This window comes from Capra hircus, chromosome 17, assembly GCF_001704415.2.
Source record: "Capra hircus breed San Clemente chromosome 17, ASM170441v1, whole genome shotgun sequence".
Taxonomy (NCBI): domain Eukaryota; kingdom Metazoa; phylum Chordata; class Mammalia; order Artiodactyla; family Bovidae; genus Capra; species Capra hircus.
The window spans coordinates 60,800,506-60,817,237 of record NC_030824.1 but is presented as its reverse complement, the minus strand read 5'-3'; the positions used below and the strand labels follow the sequence as shown (position 1 = coordinate 60,817,237).

Genomic DNA, 16,732 nt, shown 5'->3' with positions numbered 1-16,732 from the left:
GCCTTGAATAGAAAATAGCAAAGAATATACTTCATATAGCCTCATGAACTTTCCTTATACATGAGGACATCAAAACAAACAAAAGTCTCTCTTTATATGAAAGGGCACTAAGGGTTGAGGGGCCAGCCCCATCCACCAGACACCACAGCAGGAGCCACAGTCCCACCGTAGGAGAGCTCATGCTGCCCACACCGTGAATATTCCCTGAGCACCTAGCTCTGGTGGGCCAGTCAGGAAAACACTTCTGAGCCCCACAGGGAATCTCCTAAATGAGGCCATTCCTTCAATTCAGGGAGAGAGGACTGATTTACCTAATACATAATGTCAACTACAAATTGACACCTGCCATCCAACTCTCCAAGGATTAAATCATGAGCTGCTGCAGTTGCTGATTTTCAATACACCCTGGAAGGAATTCATGGTGTGGAGAGCAGAAATGAGGCGCTCTGTGCTCTGGGAAACGGACAGGACAGGGTTTTAGAGAGCTAGATATTCTCAGGAGCTGATCTTATGAGCACAATTCTTATATCTACTCACATCTAGAAAAGCACTAACATCCTTCATGGTGACAATGGCTCCTTGTGACTAGTAGAAATCTTCTGAAAAGAAGATTATGTGCTTGATTGCATGTACTCCCCCTTTACTGAAATCACATATATACTGACCTTCCCCTCTCCATCCCTGCCACCTCTTTGGAGCAGTTTCTCAGAGCTATCTGAAATTTTGTTTACCAGGCTATAGTCCTCATTTTGCCCCAAATAAAACTCACAACTTTCACATTGTGCATTTTTTTAAAGTCAGTAATAGAAACAAACACAAAATGAGACAAAACGAAGAGACAATGGAATATGTTCCAACTAAAGAAAAAGACAAAGCCTCAGAAAAAGAACAAAAGAAAGCAAAGATAAGCCATTTACCTGTCAAGAGTTCAAAGTAACAGTCAACAAGGTACTCACTGAACTTGGGAGGAGAACAGATGAATACAATGAGAACTTCAACAAAGAGACATTAAAGATAAGAAAGTACCAAACATAAGCTATAACTGAACTGAAAATACACTGCAGGAATTCAACAGGAGACTAAATGAGGCAAGAGCATGAATCAGCAAGCTGGAAGACAAACCAATAGGACTCACCCAGACAAAGCAGCAAAAAGAAAAATAAAAATTTAAGTGAAGATAAGCTAAGGGACCTTTGGGACAACATCAAGCAGAATATATTCATATACAGGGGTGCCTGGAGGAGAAGAGGGAGAGAAAGGGGCAGAAAAGTTACTTGAAGAAAGAGTGGTTGAAAACCTCCCTAATCTGTGGAAGGAAACAGACTTTTCAAGGGTCCAGGAAGCCCAAGAGTTCCAAACAAGATGAAACCAAAAAGACACATGCGAAGACATACAGTTAAAACAGTAAAAGTTAAGGATAAAGAGAGAATTCTAAAAGCAGCAAGAGAAAAATAATTTGTTGTATACAAGCAAAGCCCCATAAGGCTATTAGCAAATTTTTTAGCAGAAACTTAGGCCATAAGGGAGTGATACAACATATTCAAAGTGCTGAAAGAAAAAAGAATTCTGTACCCACAAAGTTATCATTCAGAATTGAAGTAGAGATTAAGAGTTTCCCAGATAAGTTAAAGCTACAGGAGTTTATCACCACTAAATCAGCCCTGTAAGAAATGATAAAATGAGTTTTTCAAGCTGAAAAGAAATGGCACTAATAACGAGATAACATATAAAAGTAAAATGATCACTGGAAAAAGTAAACATATAATAATGAACCAGCCACTTAAAACGCAAATATGAAGGTTAAAACATGAAAAGTAGTAAACTTAACTAAAATTAAAATAATTAGTTAAAAGATGCACAAAATAAAAAGATGTAAAATGTGTCATCAACAGTATAAAATGTGGGACTTCCCTGGGCCAGTGGTTAAGACTCTGTGTCCCAATGCAGGGAATATGGGTTTGATTCCTGGCTAGGGAATTAAGATCCCACATGATGTGCAGTGTGGCCAAAAACAAATTAATTTATTAAAAGTTACTAAAATAACTTTTTTTCAAAGGTATAAAATGTGATTGGGGAGTAAAAAGATAAATTTGGACACATTCCAACACTTTAAGCAGCTATCAACTTAAAATGGGCTACTATGGAAATGTTATATGTGAATCTCATTGTAACCATGAGAAAAAGCTTACAGTAAACACAAAGAAGAAAATGATGAAGAAACGTCAATATACCACACACACACACACACACACACACAACCACCAAGACAAAAGAAGCTATTAACAGAGAAGGTACAGAGAAGAACTACAATAACAGCCAGAAAACAATTAACATAAAGGCAATAAGTACATTCCTACCAATAACTGCTTTAACTGTAAAAGGACTAAATTTTACAATCAAGAGAATGGCTGAATGGAGACAGACTTCAGAAGACAGGGCACATACAAACTCAAAAGTGAAGGGACATAAAAAAAGACATTTCACACAAATGGAAATAAAAGGAAGCTGGAGAAAACTCTACTCATATCAGACAAAACGTTCTTTAAAACAAAGACTGTAATAAAAGACAAAAAAGGGCATTATATAATGATAAAGATATTAATAGAGCAAGAAGAGATAAGATTTATAAACGTATATGCACCCAGTAGAGGAGCACAAGATATACAAAATCCAGTATTAATGGACATGCAAAGAGATTAATAAAGGCAATACAATTATAGTGGGCGACTTTAACACCTCACTTACATCAGTGGGTAGATCATCCAGACAGAAAGTCAACAAGGAAACACTGAATTTAAACAATGCATTAGATCAGATGGACTTAACACAAATACAGAACATTCCATCCAAAAGCAGAGTATACACTCTTTTAAAGTGCACGTGGAACATTCTCCAAGATAGGCTACATGTTATTTCGCTAGTTTCAAGACTGAAATTATACATCAAGCATTTATTCCAACCACAGTGGTATGAAACTAGAAAACAATCACAAGAGGAAAAAAAAGTAAAATCTACAAAATCATGGTGGTAAGTAGGCTACTGAGGAACCAATGCATCAGAGAAATCAAAGGAGATTTTAAAAATATTTAGAGGTAAAAACAGAAATACAACATGCCAAAATCAATGAGTTGCAGCAAAGAAAGTTCACAGCAATACAGGCCTACCTTACGAAATAAGAAAATTTCCAATTAGACAACCTAACTTCACATCTAAAGAAACTAGAAAAGGAACAAAGTCCAAAATCAGTAGAAGGAAGGGAATAATAGAGTGAAAATAACGAAACAGAGATGAAAAAACAATGGAAATGACCAATGAAACTACAAGCTGGTTTTCTGAAAAGACAAAAACTGACAAGCCTTTAGTTAGACTTACCAAGAAAAAAAGAGAGGACTCAACTAAATAAAACCAGAGATGAAAGATGGGAAGTAACAACTAGAGAAACACAAAGAATCATGAAAAACTACTACAAACAATTATACACTAACAAACTGTGGACAACCTAGAAGAAATGGATCAATTTCTAGAAACAGGCAGTTTTCTAAGACTAAATCATGAAGAAAGAGAATATCTAAACTACATCAATTACTAGTAAGGAGGTTGAAACAGTAATCAAAAATCTCTCAACAAACAAAAACCCAGGCAGATGGCTTCACTAGCAAATTCTACAAAACACTCAAAGATTTAAAATCCAACATGCTCAAGCATTTCCAAAAAAAAAAATGAAAAGGAGAGAAATCTTTCATATAGCGTTTTATGAAGCCGGAATTACCCTGATGCCAAAACCAGATAAGAACACCACAAAAAAGAGAAAATTACGGGCCAATACCTTGATGAATATACATGAAAAAAATTCTCAACAAAATATTAGCAAATGAAATTCAACAACAGATTAAAAGGATCTTACATCATTATCAATTGGGATTTATTCCAGGGATATAAGATTGGTTCAACACCCATAAATCAATCAATACGATACATCACATTAACAAAGCGAAAGAGTGTTAAAAAAAAAAATCGAAAGAGTAAAAACCATATGATCATCTCCATAGATGACCAAAAAAGCATTTCACAAAATTCAACATCCATTTATGGTAAAAACTCTCAACAAAGTGCGTGTAAAGGGCATGAACCTTTACATAACTGAGGCCGTATGTAACAAATCCACAGCTAACATCATATTCTAACAGTGAAAAGCTGAACATTTTTTCTGAAGATCAGGAACAAGACAAGGATGCCCACTCTCACCTTATTTTTATTGAACACAGTACTGGAAGTCCTAGTCACAATAATTATGTTAAGAAAAGAAATAAAGGACATCAAAACTAGAAAGGAAGAAACAAAACTGTCACTATCCACAGATGACATAATACCATATATAGAAAACTCTAAAGCTTCCACCAAAAACAAAAAGACTGTTAGAATAAATGAATTCATTAAAGTTGCAAGATACAAAATCAATATAGAGAATTTTGTGGTGTTTATATACACTGACACCAAACTACCAGAAACGGAAATTAAGAAAACAATCCCATTTAAAACTGCATCAAAAATAATGAAATACCTGGTAATCAAGTTAACTGAGGAGGTGAAAGATCTGTAAACTGAAAACTATAAGACACTGGAAAGAAATCAAAGGAGACACAAATAAATGGAAAGATAGTCCATGCTCACAGATTAGAAAAATATTGCTAAAATATCCATGCTATCTACAGATTCAATGAAATTCCTATCAAAATGCCAATGGCACATTCCACAAAATAAAGGGAAGGGGAAAGAATAGGAACAAATAATTCTTAAATTATATGGAACCACAAAAGACCCCAAATAGCCAAAACAATCTAGAGAAAGAACAGCAAAGCTGGAGGTATTATACTCCCTTTATTCCAAGTATACTACAAAGCTATAGTAATCCAAACAGTATGGTACTGGAACAAAAACAGACACACAGGTCAAAAAAACAGAACTGAGATTCCAGAAATAAACTTTCACACACATGGACAATTAAATTATGGAACAAATCACATAAAATGTAGAAATGACAGTCTCTTCAATAAACAGCCCTGAGAGAACTAGACAGCCACATGCGAAAGAAGACCAGACACAAAAATTAACTCAAAATGGATTAAACACTTGAATGTAAGAGCTGAAACCATAAAATACCTTGATGGAAACATAGGCAGTAAACTCACTGACATTGGCCATAGCTAATTTTTTGTGGATCTGACTCCAAAGGCAAGGGAAACAGAAGCACAATAAATGAATGAGACTGTATCAATCCTGCACCGCAAAAGAAACTATCAACAAAATGACAAGCCAACCTGCAGAATGGAAGGAGATATTAGCAAAGCACATATACAATAAGGCTTTAAAATGTCAAAATATATAAAGAACTCAAACAAATTAACAATGAAAACAAAAAAATAAATAAACCCACCCATGTTAAAAGTACCCACTCATGTTAAAAATGGGCTGAGGGCTTCCCTGGTGGTCTGGTGGCTTAAAGCCGCCTTGCAATGCAGGGGACACAGACTCGATCCCTGGTCTGAGAAGATCCTGCATGCTGTGGGGCGACCAAGCCCCTGACCCACAGCCGCTGCAGCCCACGTGCCCTAGAGCCTGCGGTCCTCCAGAGACGCCACCATGATGACAAGCCCACGGACCACAGAGAGCAGGAACCCGGAGTCAGCACAACAACGGAAAGATCATGGGCAACGACGAAGACCTAGGGCAGCCAAAAACAAGGCAATCAATCAACAAAACTTTAAAATGGGCAGTGAATATGAACACTTCCCAAAGAAGGCATAGAAAGGGCCAAAAGACACAGGAAAAGACATTCAACATCATCCATTACAAGGAAAATGCAAATCAAAAGCATAATGAGGTACCACCACACACCTGTCAGAATGACTATTATCAAAGATAAGAAAACGCTGGAGAGGCCTTGGAGAAGAGAGAACCCTGGGGCACTGCTGGTGGGAAAGTAACTTGCTACAGCCATTAGGGAAAACAGTCCCTCAAGAAATGAAGAACAGAACTGCCACGTGACCCAGCTCTTCCACTTCTGAGTATTCACCTTAAGAACACAAAAACACTAATTCAAAAAGACACATGCAGCCCAATTTTCACTGCAGCATTATTTATAACAGCCAAGATATGGAAAACAACCCGTGTCCACTGACAGATGGATGGATATGTATATATGTTCCATGTATATTGCATATGTATATATGTAACTCAGCCACGAAAAAGAATGGAATCCTGATATCTGTGACAACAAAGAAGGACCCTGGAAGTATTCTGCTATATGAAGTAAGCCAGAGAGAGAAAGACAAATACTATATTATTTCACTCACATGTGGGATCTTAAAAGACAAAACAAATAAACAAAATAAAACAAATACGCAGATACGGAGAACAGATTAGTGGTTATCAGAGGGAAAGAGGGTTGGGAAGTGGATGAAAGGGTTGAAGGTCAACTGTATGGTGATGGATGATAACTGATTTGTGGTGGTGATTAACCTCTAGTGTATATAGATGTCAAATTATAATGTCCATCTGGAATCCATATAATTAAAAAAGAGGTAGTAAGGACATAGATTTGGAGTGGGCAGGTGAAATCAAAAATACAACATACACTAACTTTTTAAAAGTTCCTTTACTACCACTTCTGAGGAAATAAAAACACAGGAACATAAGTTGAGAATAAAATGAAAGGGAGCCTTTGATTTTTTTCATCTGCTTTTTAGCATTGAGCAGCTTACCTTACATTTCACTATTTCACAACTGACTTAGCTAAAGCTACTCAGCTTTAAAGTTTTGAGACTATAAAACACTATATTAAAGTGAACAATATGGCTTCTACAAAATAATAAGAATTTCAGAAAAGATTTAACAGTTGCTCTAGAAATCTAGCTAGATACTATATCCATTTCAGTTCATATTAATCATCAACAGAGATCCTTAGGAAACTAAATTGTAAAGTTTTCTGCAAATAACAAGTCTAATACCATTAAATCACATATTAACAAAGGAAAATAGCGAGCCTGCCTATGCAATATGGCTAAACGTGCCAAGGCCAATTAAACCTTTGCTAAAGTAAAGATGCTAAGTCTCTTTAATTAAATTTGCAGGGCGGGTATTAAAAAAACATAATAAGAACCACGTGTAACAGCAGAGGGTATCTCTCCCAGTTCACACAGGCGAAGCTAGGCCTCTCCGCTTTTCAAGCCTATCCTAACTTCCGCTCATGCCATCAGGCTTGCTGACTGGTAATCATGACTTTCTGATTTACTACATGCTAAACTAAAACTAATTCTAAGTGTTTTCCGGGGTTGGCTGTTCCATACATCACATATTATAATTTCACACTCTACTGCATGCAGAAGAAATAACAAACCACTTCACTCAAATACCAAATCTGTGACCAAAAGAGCTTAAGAAAATCCTCAAAGAACACAACACTGCAAAGCAACTTATACTCCAGTAAAAAGTTTAAAAAAAAAAAAAGAAAATCTCTAGTCATCCAAACTAATTCCTTGAATCTTGGCAAATAAATTACCTAACTTTAAACAAAAATAATTTGTACTGGACTTCATTAAATCTAACTTGTGCTACAGTGAATAAATGAGGGGGGAAGGGAAGAAACACACTTGCATTTAAATTTTCTATTAGACTCAAACCAAATAATTTGGAAAAATAAATCAACCAAAGGTGGCTATAACGCATACTTTAACCAAAACTAGATAAACACGAGAAGTGACCCAATGACCATGAATAAGAAAAGATGCATAAAAATATTAAACTTTTGAAAATTCCAAATAGAGCTGACAATTAGATGACTCACACTACTGAAAAACATTTAGTCCTGGTGATAAGAGATTTCTTTTTTTCAAAGGGTAGAGTTTTCAGTATGCTAAGTAATCAATAACGAAGCTCTTTAGTATCCTTTTTCTGTGTTTCCTTTCAAAAGCATTTTCACCACTTCATTTATTTCCTTTTTTAGAATATGTGGAATATGGCTTCCACTTTGTTCTCTCTGAAATAATCCTTTTTTACACAACTTGAGTTTCACTAAAGCTGAGCTACAAATAGTTGGGGTGAGGGGAGAAGATAAATAACAGTTTTTAGTTGCTTTATCTTATGACCCGTGAGATAAAATCACTCTATGACCAAAATCACAAACTTTTGTGATTGTAACAACATTCAAAAAAAAAAAAAAAAACACAAAGCCTGAAATCAAGAATTAACATAAAGTTTATAAAAAGACAAAATGTAGATTAAAACATCATATAAGTAGTGAATATAAAGACAGACTAAAGGAATTAAATATCTGTCAATCTTTTTTCCTTATAATTAAAAATTTTTAAGAATTATTATGTAGCCTAAAAATCAGAAAAGCTGTGATTGTACACCATTTTGAATATATCCATAAAAAATATATGCTAGATACCACTTCGGCAGTTTCTTACCCATTAATAATAATCACTCAGCAACCCAAAGATCAAGAGGTTAGTAAACTATATTCACATGACTGGATACTCTGATTCAATTGCTAAAAATAGCTGCCCCCCAAGCAGATGCAACTTGAAAACAAAAGGTCCCTCCTTGGTCATTTCTTTCGTGAAATGAGAGTCAATTCGATTTTGCTCAAAGTTGATAAGCCTGCGTAGGTACTGTTTCATGTCAACTCGATTTCTTTCCCCCACCTACTTCCCAACATTTGCCTCATTCACTAATCTTTTAACACTTCCACCAGAGGACAAGTGAGATAAAAGTCAAGGTGCAATTCAAACCCATCAGCTTTACTCCTTATTAGCAACTCTGTAGAGACAGTGAATGTGAGGGAAAAAGAAAAGGGGAGAGGATAAAAAGTTAGCTGGACTCAGAAGCTGAAACTAAGAACTAAAAAGCAGCTCTGAAATCAGAGGTTGCCTTAAATCATAGGGCCTCCCCGGTGACTCAGATGGTAAATAATCCGCCTGCAATGTGGGAGACCTGTGTCCCATCCCAGCATCAGGAAGATTTCCTGGAGAAGGGAACGGCTACCCACTTCAGTATTCTTGCCTGGAGGATCCCATGGACAGAAAGACTGGCGGACTACAGTCCATAGGGTCACAAAGAGCCATGACTAAGGGAATACACAACAAATCACGCCCTTACTCTGGAAAATGTGGATGTGACTGTAAAACTAACACTAGTATCACGCGCACGTATGTCTTAAATACTTTAAAAGAATACTGGAACGCCTTAGCCCTCACTGTTATTACAGGAGGCATTCTGAGCCGTCCTGCACAGACCCCGTGGGAGTTAAAGACACATGTCACATGCTGGCTTGGATCTTTGGATATCAGCTATACAGCTGCTTATGATGGAGGTACTGGATTTGTTTTTATCTTCATTTCTTCCCTCCCTTTCACAATCACTCCATACCTCCAAACCAATAAAATCTTGGTAGTTTCAATCTTATTCTCCACACCAATGACCACATGGTTACCAATCAGCAACTGGGGTGTCCAATGAGCGCACAGCCTTGTTTTGTGAGGATCACTGTTTAAAATTCCAATTTGAGACAGGTGGCAATACTGAGACAGGTGGCAACCAGAAGACAACAGTGAGCTGGAACGGGGCGGTTTGGATGGAAAGTGAGGGCTTCCACTGATCAGAGTCCCAGTGTAGCTTGGTCCACTCAGTCGAGCCCCAACCATGGTCAATTTGCCACCCCTGGCACAGGATAAGACACCTGCCTCTGGAGAAAGTCAGAAAACTGGGGCAAGGATGGTGCAGAAGCACAGACCTAGTGCAACCCTGACCTGCGCCTTTGATCTCAACACACTGAACATCAGACTGGATCTGCTCCTCTCGCAAAAGACCTGCTTTCACTGTAGTTCCTCTTCCATTTGTCTCAGGGTTATGCAACCTCACAGGAGGTCACACAAGCCTCCCAAAAAAGAAATGTAAGCTGTCTTTTTCTAAGTAGAAAAAGAACCGTGCATAACAAAGACAAACACAAACTGAAACTGTGCCTGCTCTCCCTGACACCAAAGCTGTACCCCCCCGCCCCCCCCGTTAATCTAAAAAAATTACAATCTTAAGGGTAGAAGGAAGCTAAAAACACAAAGGATGGGAAACCATGGCCTGCCCTGGGGACAAAGGCAAGAAGAAAAATGTAACGAACATCTTACCATCTTCCAGTTCAAGACAGAGATTATATACGGCCACGGGTCTCTTAGTCCTCTGGCCCTGCCTCTTCGATTGTCTTGGCGGAGCATTTGGGGGTGCTGACAGGGGGCCTGGCTCAGGCAATGTGGCATCAGGCGGGGTCCTAAAAATCTGCCATCGAAACACAAAGGACATTAATTGTTTTCCATGAACAGAAACTTGGGTTTTGCAACAGTATACCAATCCCAAACAACATTTGATTTGGAGTCCATCCAAAATGGGCTGTTGGAGCCAAATATCCATGCCTTTAAATTTTGGGCATAAGTCATAAATCTTGTATTTATTTTTTAACAGAAGATTTCAAAATAGAATTTCTCATTAACAGTAAGTAAAAGCAACATCAAATCATTATATTTCAAAATAGAGTCATGCCCAAACTAAACAAGTCTAATTATCTCCACCAGATGTAGACAATACCACAGCTCTTCATCCACAAAGGAAGTAACCAGGATAAAACACTAAAAACAAATATCCCATTCAATTTCACACAGGGTTATATTTATGCCAAAATGCTAGTTTCAATTTTTTTTCAAACTACATAAACAGAAACATACGACTGCAAATATTTTTTACACATTTAAAAATAAATAGCGAGTGCTTGTGAAATTACCTTTCGGAGTCCACATACATTTTTCATAAAATGCTCTGTATGTTTAACCAACTTGTTTAATATCCTCCAACCTCCCTTAAATATTTCCCCTCTATTTTTGAAACCTAGAATATCAGCACCTTCATTATCTACAGTGTCATTCATCGGTCAGCAACAACATTAATTAAAATGTGCCGATTCTTTTAGCAAATTTTTTTCTTTGAGAATCGCAAGCTGCACAATGCATGCATCCTAAGTTGTTTGTCTGACTCTTTGTGACCCTATGGACTGTATGTAGCTGCCAGGCTCCTCTGTCTGTGGGATTCTCCAGACTACTGGAGTGGGTTGCCCTGCGCTCCTCCAGGGATCTTCCCTATCCAGGGATCTTCCCTACCCAGGGATCAAACCCATGTCTCTTAGTCTCCTGCATTGGCAAGAGGGTTCTTTACCATTAGTGCCACCTGGGAAGCTCCAAACTGTGCCATAAAGGGAAGCATATCATAGAGGTGATTTATAATATAATTTCCATTGCTGCCAAGACCTGAGTTCAGAAGCTTCCCATCCCCAACACTGGAGTCCTTTCAGCCTTCAATGACGTCCTAATATAAAATATTTAGACATCACCCTAACCGATACTGTATCTCCAGAGCACTGACGTTCTAAATGTAGATACTTGGAGAAAGTCAGCTAGCATTAAATAAACCATAAATATAAAACTCGCAATAAAAGGCACTGAGTGAAAGCCCTCTTGTTGCACGGGCATTATTATTTATGCATCTGAATAAAAATAGATGTACGACCTACATATACAAGTGAGGGTACCACATATACGTATCACATTTACTGGCTAACCAACATGTCAGAATTATATTCACAATCTACAAGTTCTCATCTAAAAGCTATCATATACCAACAGAAATAAACAATTTCAACAGAGCTTTTGCTTTATAGTACCATACTGCCCCCTCATGTGTAAACGGAATAAAAAATGGTTTAAATTACTATGGACAAATATTTGCTTGTGAAAATTTAATTTTGTGCTCCAACTGGTAACCTGCTAATACCATATTTCCACAGACTTTGTGCTCCAATAGGGTGCTCTGGCAAATAGCAACTACTTATCTGCCTTAAAAAAATCCCCTTCTGTGTACGCTATCGTGCACAGCTGGCTTTACCGCCATGTGTCATCACTGCAATTGAGGAAGGCTGCAGAGTGATGGGAACAGGAGAGAATTTAGGTGGTGAAGAGGATGACCGTGGTGAAAGAGGGAAGAAAAGACGGGGAAACTTGATCCCATGAAAAGAAACGAGCACCTGCGTGCGACCAACGTTGGGAAGAGCCTGCGGTCTTATGTTCAATCTTTGCAAACATGGCACCTGCCTCTGGGACGTTACTGGAACAGGAAATCAAACAACATAGAGCCAGTATCCCCAAAGCATAAACAGTGGAAAGGGTATATATGAAGAAACAGTGCTGGGGAGCTGATAACCTTCTAAGCAGACCTTCCTAGAAGGTCGCACTGATTGGAATGATGTGAATGCTGACCCCTGTTTCGCATCCCCTTCCTCCCCCACCACACAGGGTGAGGGGTGGGGAGTGTGGTGTGAGAGCAGTCCCAGCCTGCAGAGCCAAGCAAATCGGGGCCCAGGCGTGTGACTCCTAGATTCCTGGGGGGCTGATCCGAGACATCCCAGGGCTGGGCATCCAGATGATACGAAACAGTTCAGTTTACATCAGAGCATCTAGGAGAATATTCAGTTAGTTCAGTCGCTCAGTCCTTTCCTGCAGCAAGCCAGGCTTCCCTGTCCATCACCAGCTCCCGGAGCTTGCTTAAACTCATGTCTATAGAGTCGGCAATACCATCCAGCCATCTCATCCTCTGTCGTCCCCTTCTCCTCTCACCTTCAATCTTTCCCAGCATCGGGGTATTTTCTAACGAGTCAGTTCTTTGCATCAGGTGGCCAAAGTATTGGAGCTTCAGCATCAGTACTTCCAAGGGGAATACTACTCAGCCATAAAAAAGAAGAAAGCCCTGCTACAAGCAACAGTGTGGATGAGGGCACTGTGCTCAGTGAAGTAAGTCAGACAGATAAAGACACACATGATCTCACTTACACTGGAATCTTACAAAGAAAGAATTCTCAGAAGAAACCAAATTCATAGGAACAAAGAACAGATTGGTGGCTGCCAGAGGCAGCTCTGGGAACAGGTGAAGCTAGTCAAGATGTACAAACTTCTTTGCGTTATAAAATAAATAGGTTCTGGTGGTGCAAAGTCCAGCATAGTGACCATAGTTACCAGTACTATATCATATACTTGCAAGTTGCTAAGAGAGTTCCCATCACAGGAAAAAAAATTGTGCAACTATGTGACGTGATGTTGGATGGTAACTAAACTTACTGGGGTAATTTTTCACAATATATACTCTTATCAAATTAGTTGTACACCATCAACTAAAACAACATTATATGTCAATTATAAAACTGAAGGAGGGAGTATATCTAAGAATGGGGATTGGGCTTTTGGGGGGGTGGGGTGGTTCTGTTTTTCTGTGATTTGCATTTTAAAGCTCCCCAGGTGATTCTTTTGTGTAGTCCAGGCTGAGAAACAATTATTTAGATAGTCATTCCACAGTCATTCCACTTTTCTTGGATGGACTAAATCTATATTGAAATACCAGAAAAGTTGTTTCAGGAAAACTGGCCCTGGACATATGCAATCAATTCCTTGGATCTTCCCAATTCCTAATTAGGCATGAAATGTTTCAAAGATTCTAATGACCCACCATTCTCTATAAACTCTATGTGAATTAGCTTTCAAAGAGCTAACCTATTAGCAGATTGGTGGTGGTGGTTTGCTCAAAATTCTCCAAGCAAGGATTCAACAAACAGTACCTGAACTGTGAACTTCCAGACGTTCAAGTTGGATTTAGAAAAGGCAGAGGAACCAGAGATCAAATTGCCAACATCACTGGATCATAGAAAAAGCAAGAAAAGTTCCAGAAAAACATCTACTTTGGCTTTAATGACTATGCCAAAGCCTTTGACTGTGTGGATCACAACAGACTGAGGAAAATTCTTAACGAGATGGGAATACCAGACCACCTGACCTGTCTCTTGAGAAATCTGTATGCAGGTCAAGAAGCAACAGTTAGAACTGGACATGGAACAACAGACTAGTTCAATATTGGTAAAGAAGTATGTCAAGGCGGTACACTGTCACCCTGCTTATTTAACTTAATGCAGAGTACATCATGCGAAATGCCAGACTGGGTGAAGCACAAGCTGGAATCAAGAATGCCAGGAGAAATAGCAATAACCTCAGATATGCAGATGATACCACCCTTATGGCAGAAAATGAAGAGGAACTGCAGAGCCTCTTCATGAAAGTGAAAGAGGAGAGTGAAAAAGCTGGCTTCAAACCTAACATAAGATCATGGCATCCAGGCCCATCATTTCATGGCAAATAGATGGGGAACCAATGGAAACTGTGTCAGACTTTATTTTTTTGGGCTCCGAAATCACTGCAAATGGTGACTGCAGCCATGAAATTAAAAGACGCTTACTCCTAAGAAGAAAAGCTATGACAAACCTAGACAGCATATTAAAAAGCAGACACATTACTTTGCCAACAAATGTCCGTCTATTCAAAGCAATGGTTTTTTCAGTGGTCATGTACAGATGTGAGAGGTGGACTATAAAGAAATCTGAGTGCCGAAGAATTGATGATTTTGAACTGTGGTGCTGGAGAAGACTCTTGAGAGTCCCTTGGACTGCAAGGAGATCAAACCAGGCAATGCTAAAGGAGATCAGTCCTGAATATTCATTGGAAAGACTGATGCTGAAGCTGAAACTCCAATACTTTGGCCACCTGATGCGAAGAACTGACTCCTTGGAAAAGACCCTGATGCTGGGAACGATTGAAGGCAGAAGGAGAAAGGGACGACAGAGGATAAGATGGTTGGATGGCATCACTGACTCAATAGACATGAGTTTGATCAAGCTCCGGGAGCTGGTGACGGACAGGGAAGCCTGGCATTTTGCAGTCCATGGGGTGGCAAAGAGTTGGACAAGACTGAGCGACTGAACTGGTGGTGGTTTAGTCACTAAGTTGTGCACAACTCTTTGCAACCCCATGGACTATAGCGCACCAGGTCATTTCCTTCTCCAAGGGATCTTCCAGAGTCAGGGATCAAACCTATGTCTCTTGCTGGGCAGGCAGACTCATTACCATTGAGCCACCTGGGAAGCCCATTATCAGATTGCGGGGTTCCAAAACACAGATGATAACCTGAGAAGGTACTACCCTGGTTTTTAAGTTTTCCCAGTTACTGAGATTTAGACATATTATTAAAAGAGTGTTTCCTCATCTTTTCATTTACATAGTAAGAGCCATAATATGTACATCTCAAGTTATTACAGGGATTTAATGAGATATTTATAAAGCATTTGGTACAGTACTTGGCACCATTAAGTAACAGAAATAAATAGTAACTACTGTTTTATAATGGGATCACATCCAGTAAATAATGATAATAAAAATGAAGGCAGATCCTTATTGCCCTACTCAACTGCCATTTTAAGAGGTTGTTAATTCTTTGAGGTATTGAAAATCCCTTAAATTCAGTTTAGTTAGTTGAAAGTGTTTGTAGAAAAGCTCATCAAGCAACGGACTAAAAGGAAGCAATGAACAGCACCTCCTCAAAACTGCCAAGTCACCTAGAATCACACAATGGTTTCAAATATTTACTTTTGTATTTTCGCACTGAAATTTAAAATTTAAATTACTTCCTCTATCATTCAATACGTTTCACATTTAATAAACACCTACTAGGTGGTAGGCTCTCTCTGTAACAGTTTAACATTCTCAAGGAACTCAAGGACCTTTGAGAGAAGTATTACTCCTCATGGTTTTTTAAAATGATAAGAGCTCAAAGATTAAATAGTCTAGTCGGCCCAGACGGCAGAGTTGGTATAGTAACTCTCAACTCTGATTTCAAAGCTCCTGTTGCCCATTTAAAAAACAAATAAATTTAATTCTTAAGGAAAAAACCACCAATTATACTGTCCTATATCTATTCAGGAAAGTACATCTGGAGATGATCTACACAGAGTTACCATCATTGTGTTCTGCTCTCCTAGACATTTCAAGAATACATTACCTTTCATGTGTATTTAACCTTGTTTGCCAATGCACCGACCACAGTTCCCAATTCTTTTTTTTTTTTTTTCCAGGCTGCAAATCTATGTTCTCATGGTTCTCTCTGAAACTTCAGTCAGAAATTATTTTAAAAGATACTTTTTTTTTTTTAGTTTTAAAAGATGCTCTTTTTAAATTCAAAAGAGGAAGAAAGAGTAAATTATTTCCTTTAAAGTGTTGTCTTTCCTGGCAATCTGATTCTAACAGTTAAAATTTAGCTTATCTTGTTCTATATAGTCAAGACATTTGTCTGCTTTAACATTGATTTTCCAATTCCAGAACCACTGCACGGATGCAAATTCCTCTACCTCCCAAGTCTCATTCCAAAATCATGCGACTCTCCCAACTTCCCCACATCATGACATCTTTGCTCTAGGGCAAAAGATGAACTCAAATCAAGCCTACTCAAAATCTGTTTTTTCCAGGGTAGAAAATTTCTCCATAGTACCTATGTATTTACGACATAAGAAAAACTCAAACCACACAATCCAATGACAAAAAACAAAAATCCACACGTAGGCCTATCAGGTAAAGAAGCGCTTACTCGAAGAGTGCCAGCACAAACAGAAGTCTGGCACGACTGCTCAGAGTCACAGATTCCTCAGACTTAACAAACTGGATGTTTATACCCAAGGGATACATATAAATACCTCCCTGGGTCGCTCACGCTCTGCTACCAGGGGCCTGAGTGGAAACGACCAGGCGACCTCTGCCGGAAATACTTT

At 38.5% G+C, this 16,732-nt stretch overlaps 1 protein-coding gene across 2 annotated transcripts in view; it reads right to left on the bottom strand.

Annotated features, from left to right (window-relative positions):
- ARHGAP10 (Rho GTPase activating protein 10) overlaps positions 1–16,732 on the bottom strand; it is a 381,488-nt gene that overhangs the window by 54,179 nt on the left and 310,577 nt on the right. For both annotated transcript variants that reach the window (XR_001919411.1, XM_018061589.1), the window contains exon 19: positions 10,182–10,329. Coding sequence is in view for 1 of the 2 variants with exons in the window: in XM_018061589.1 (XP_017917078.1) it covers positions 10,182–10,329 (148 nt within the window). In the remaining variant the exon portion in view is untranslated. The remainder of the gene's footprint in view (positions 1–10,181; positions 10,330–16,732) is intronic.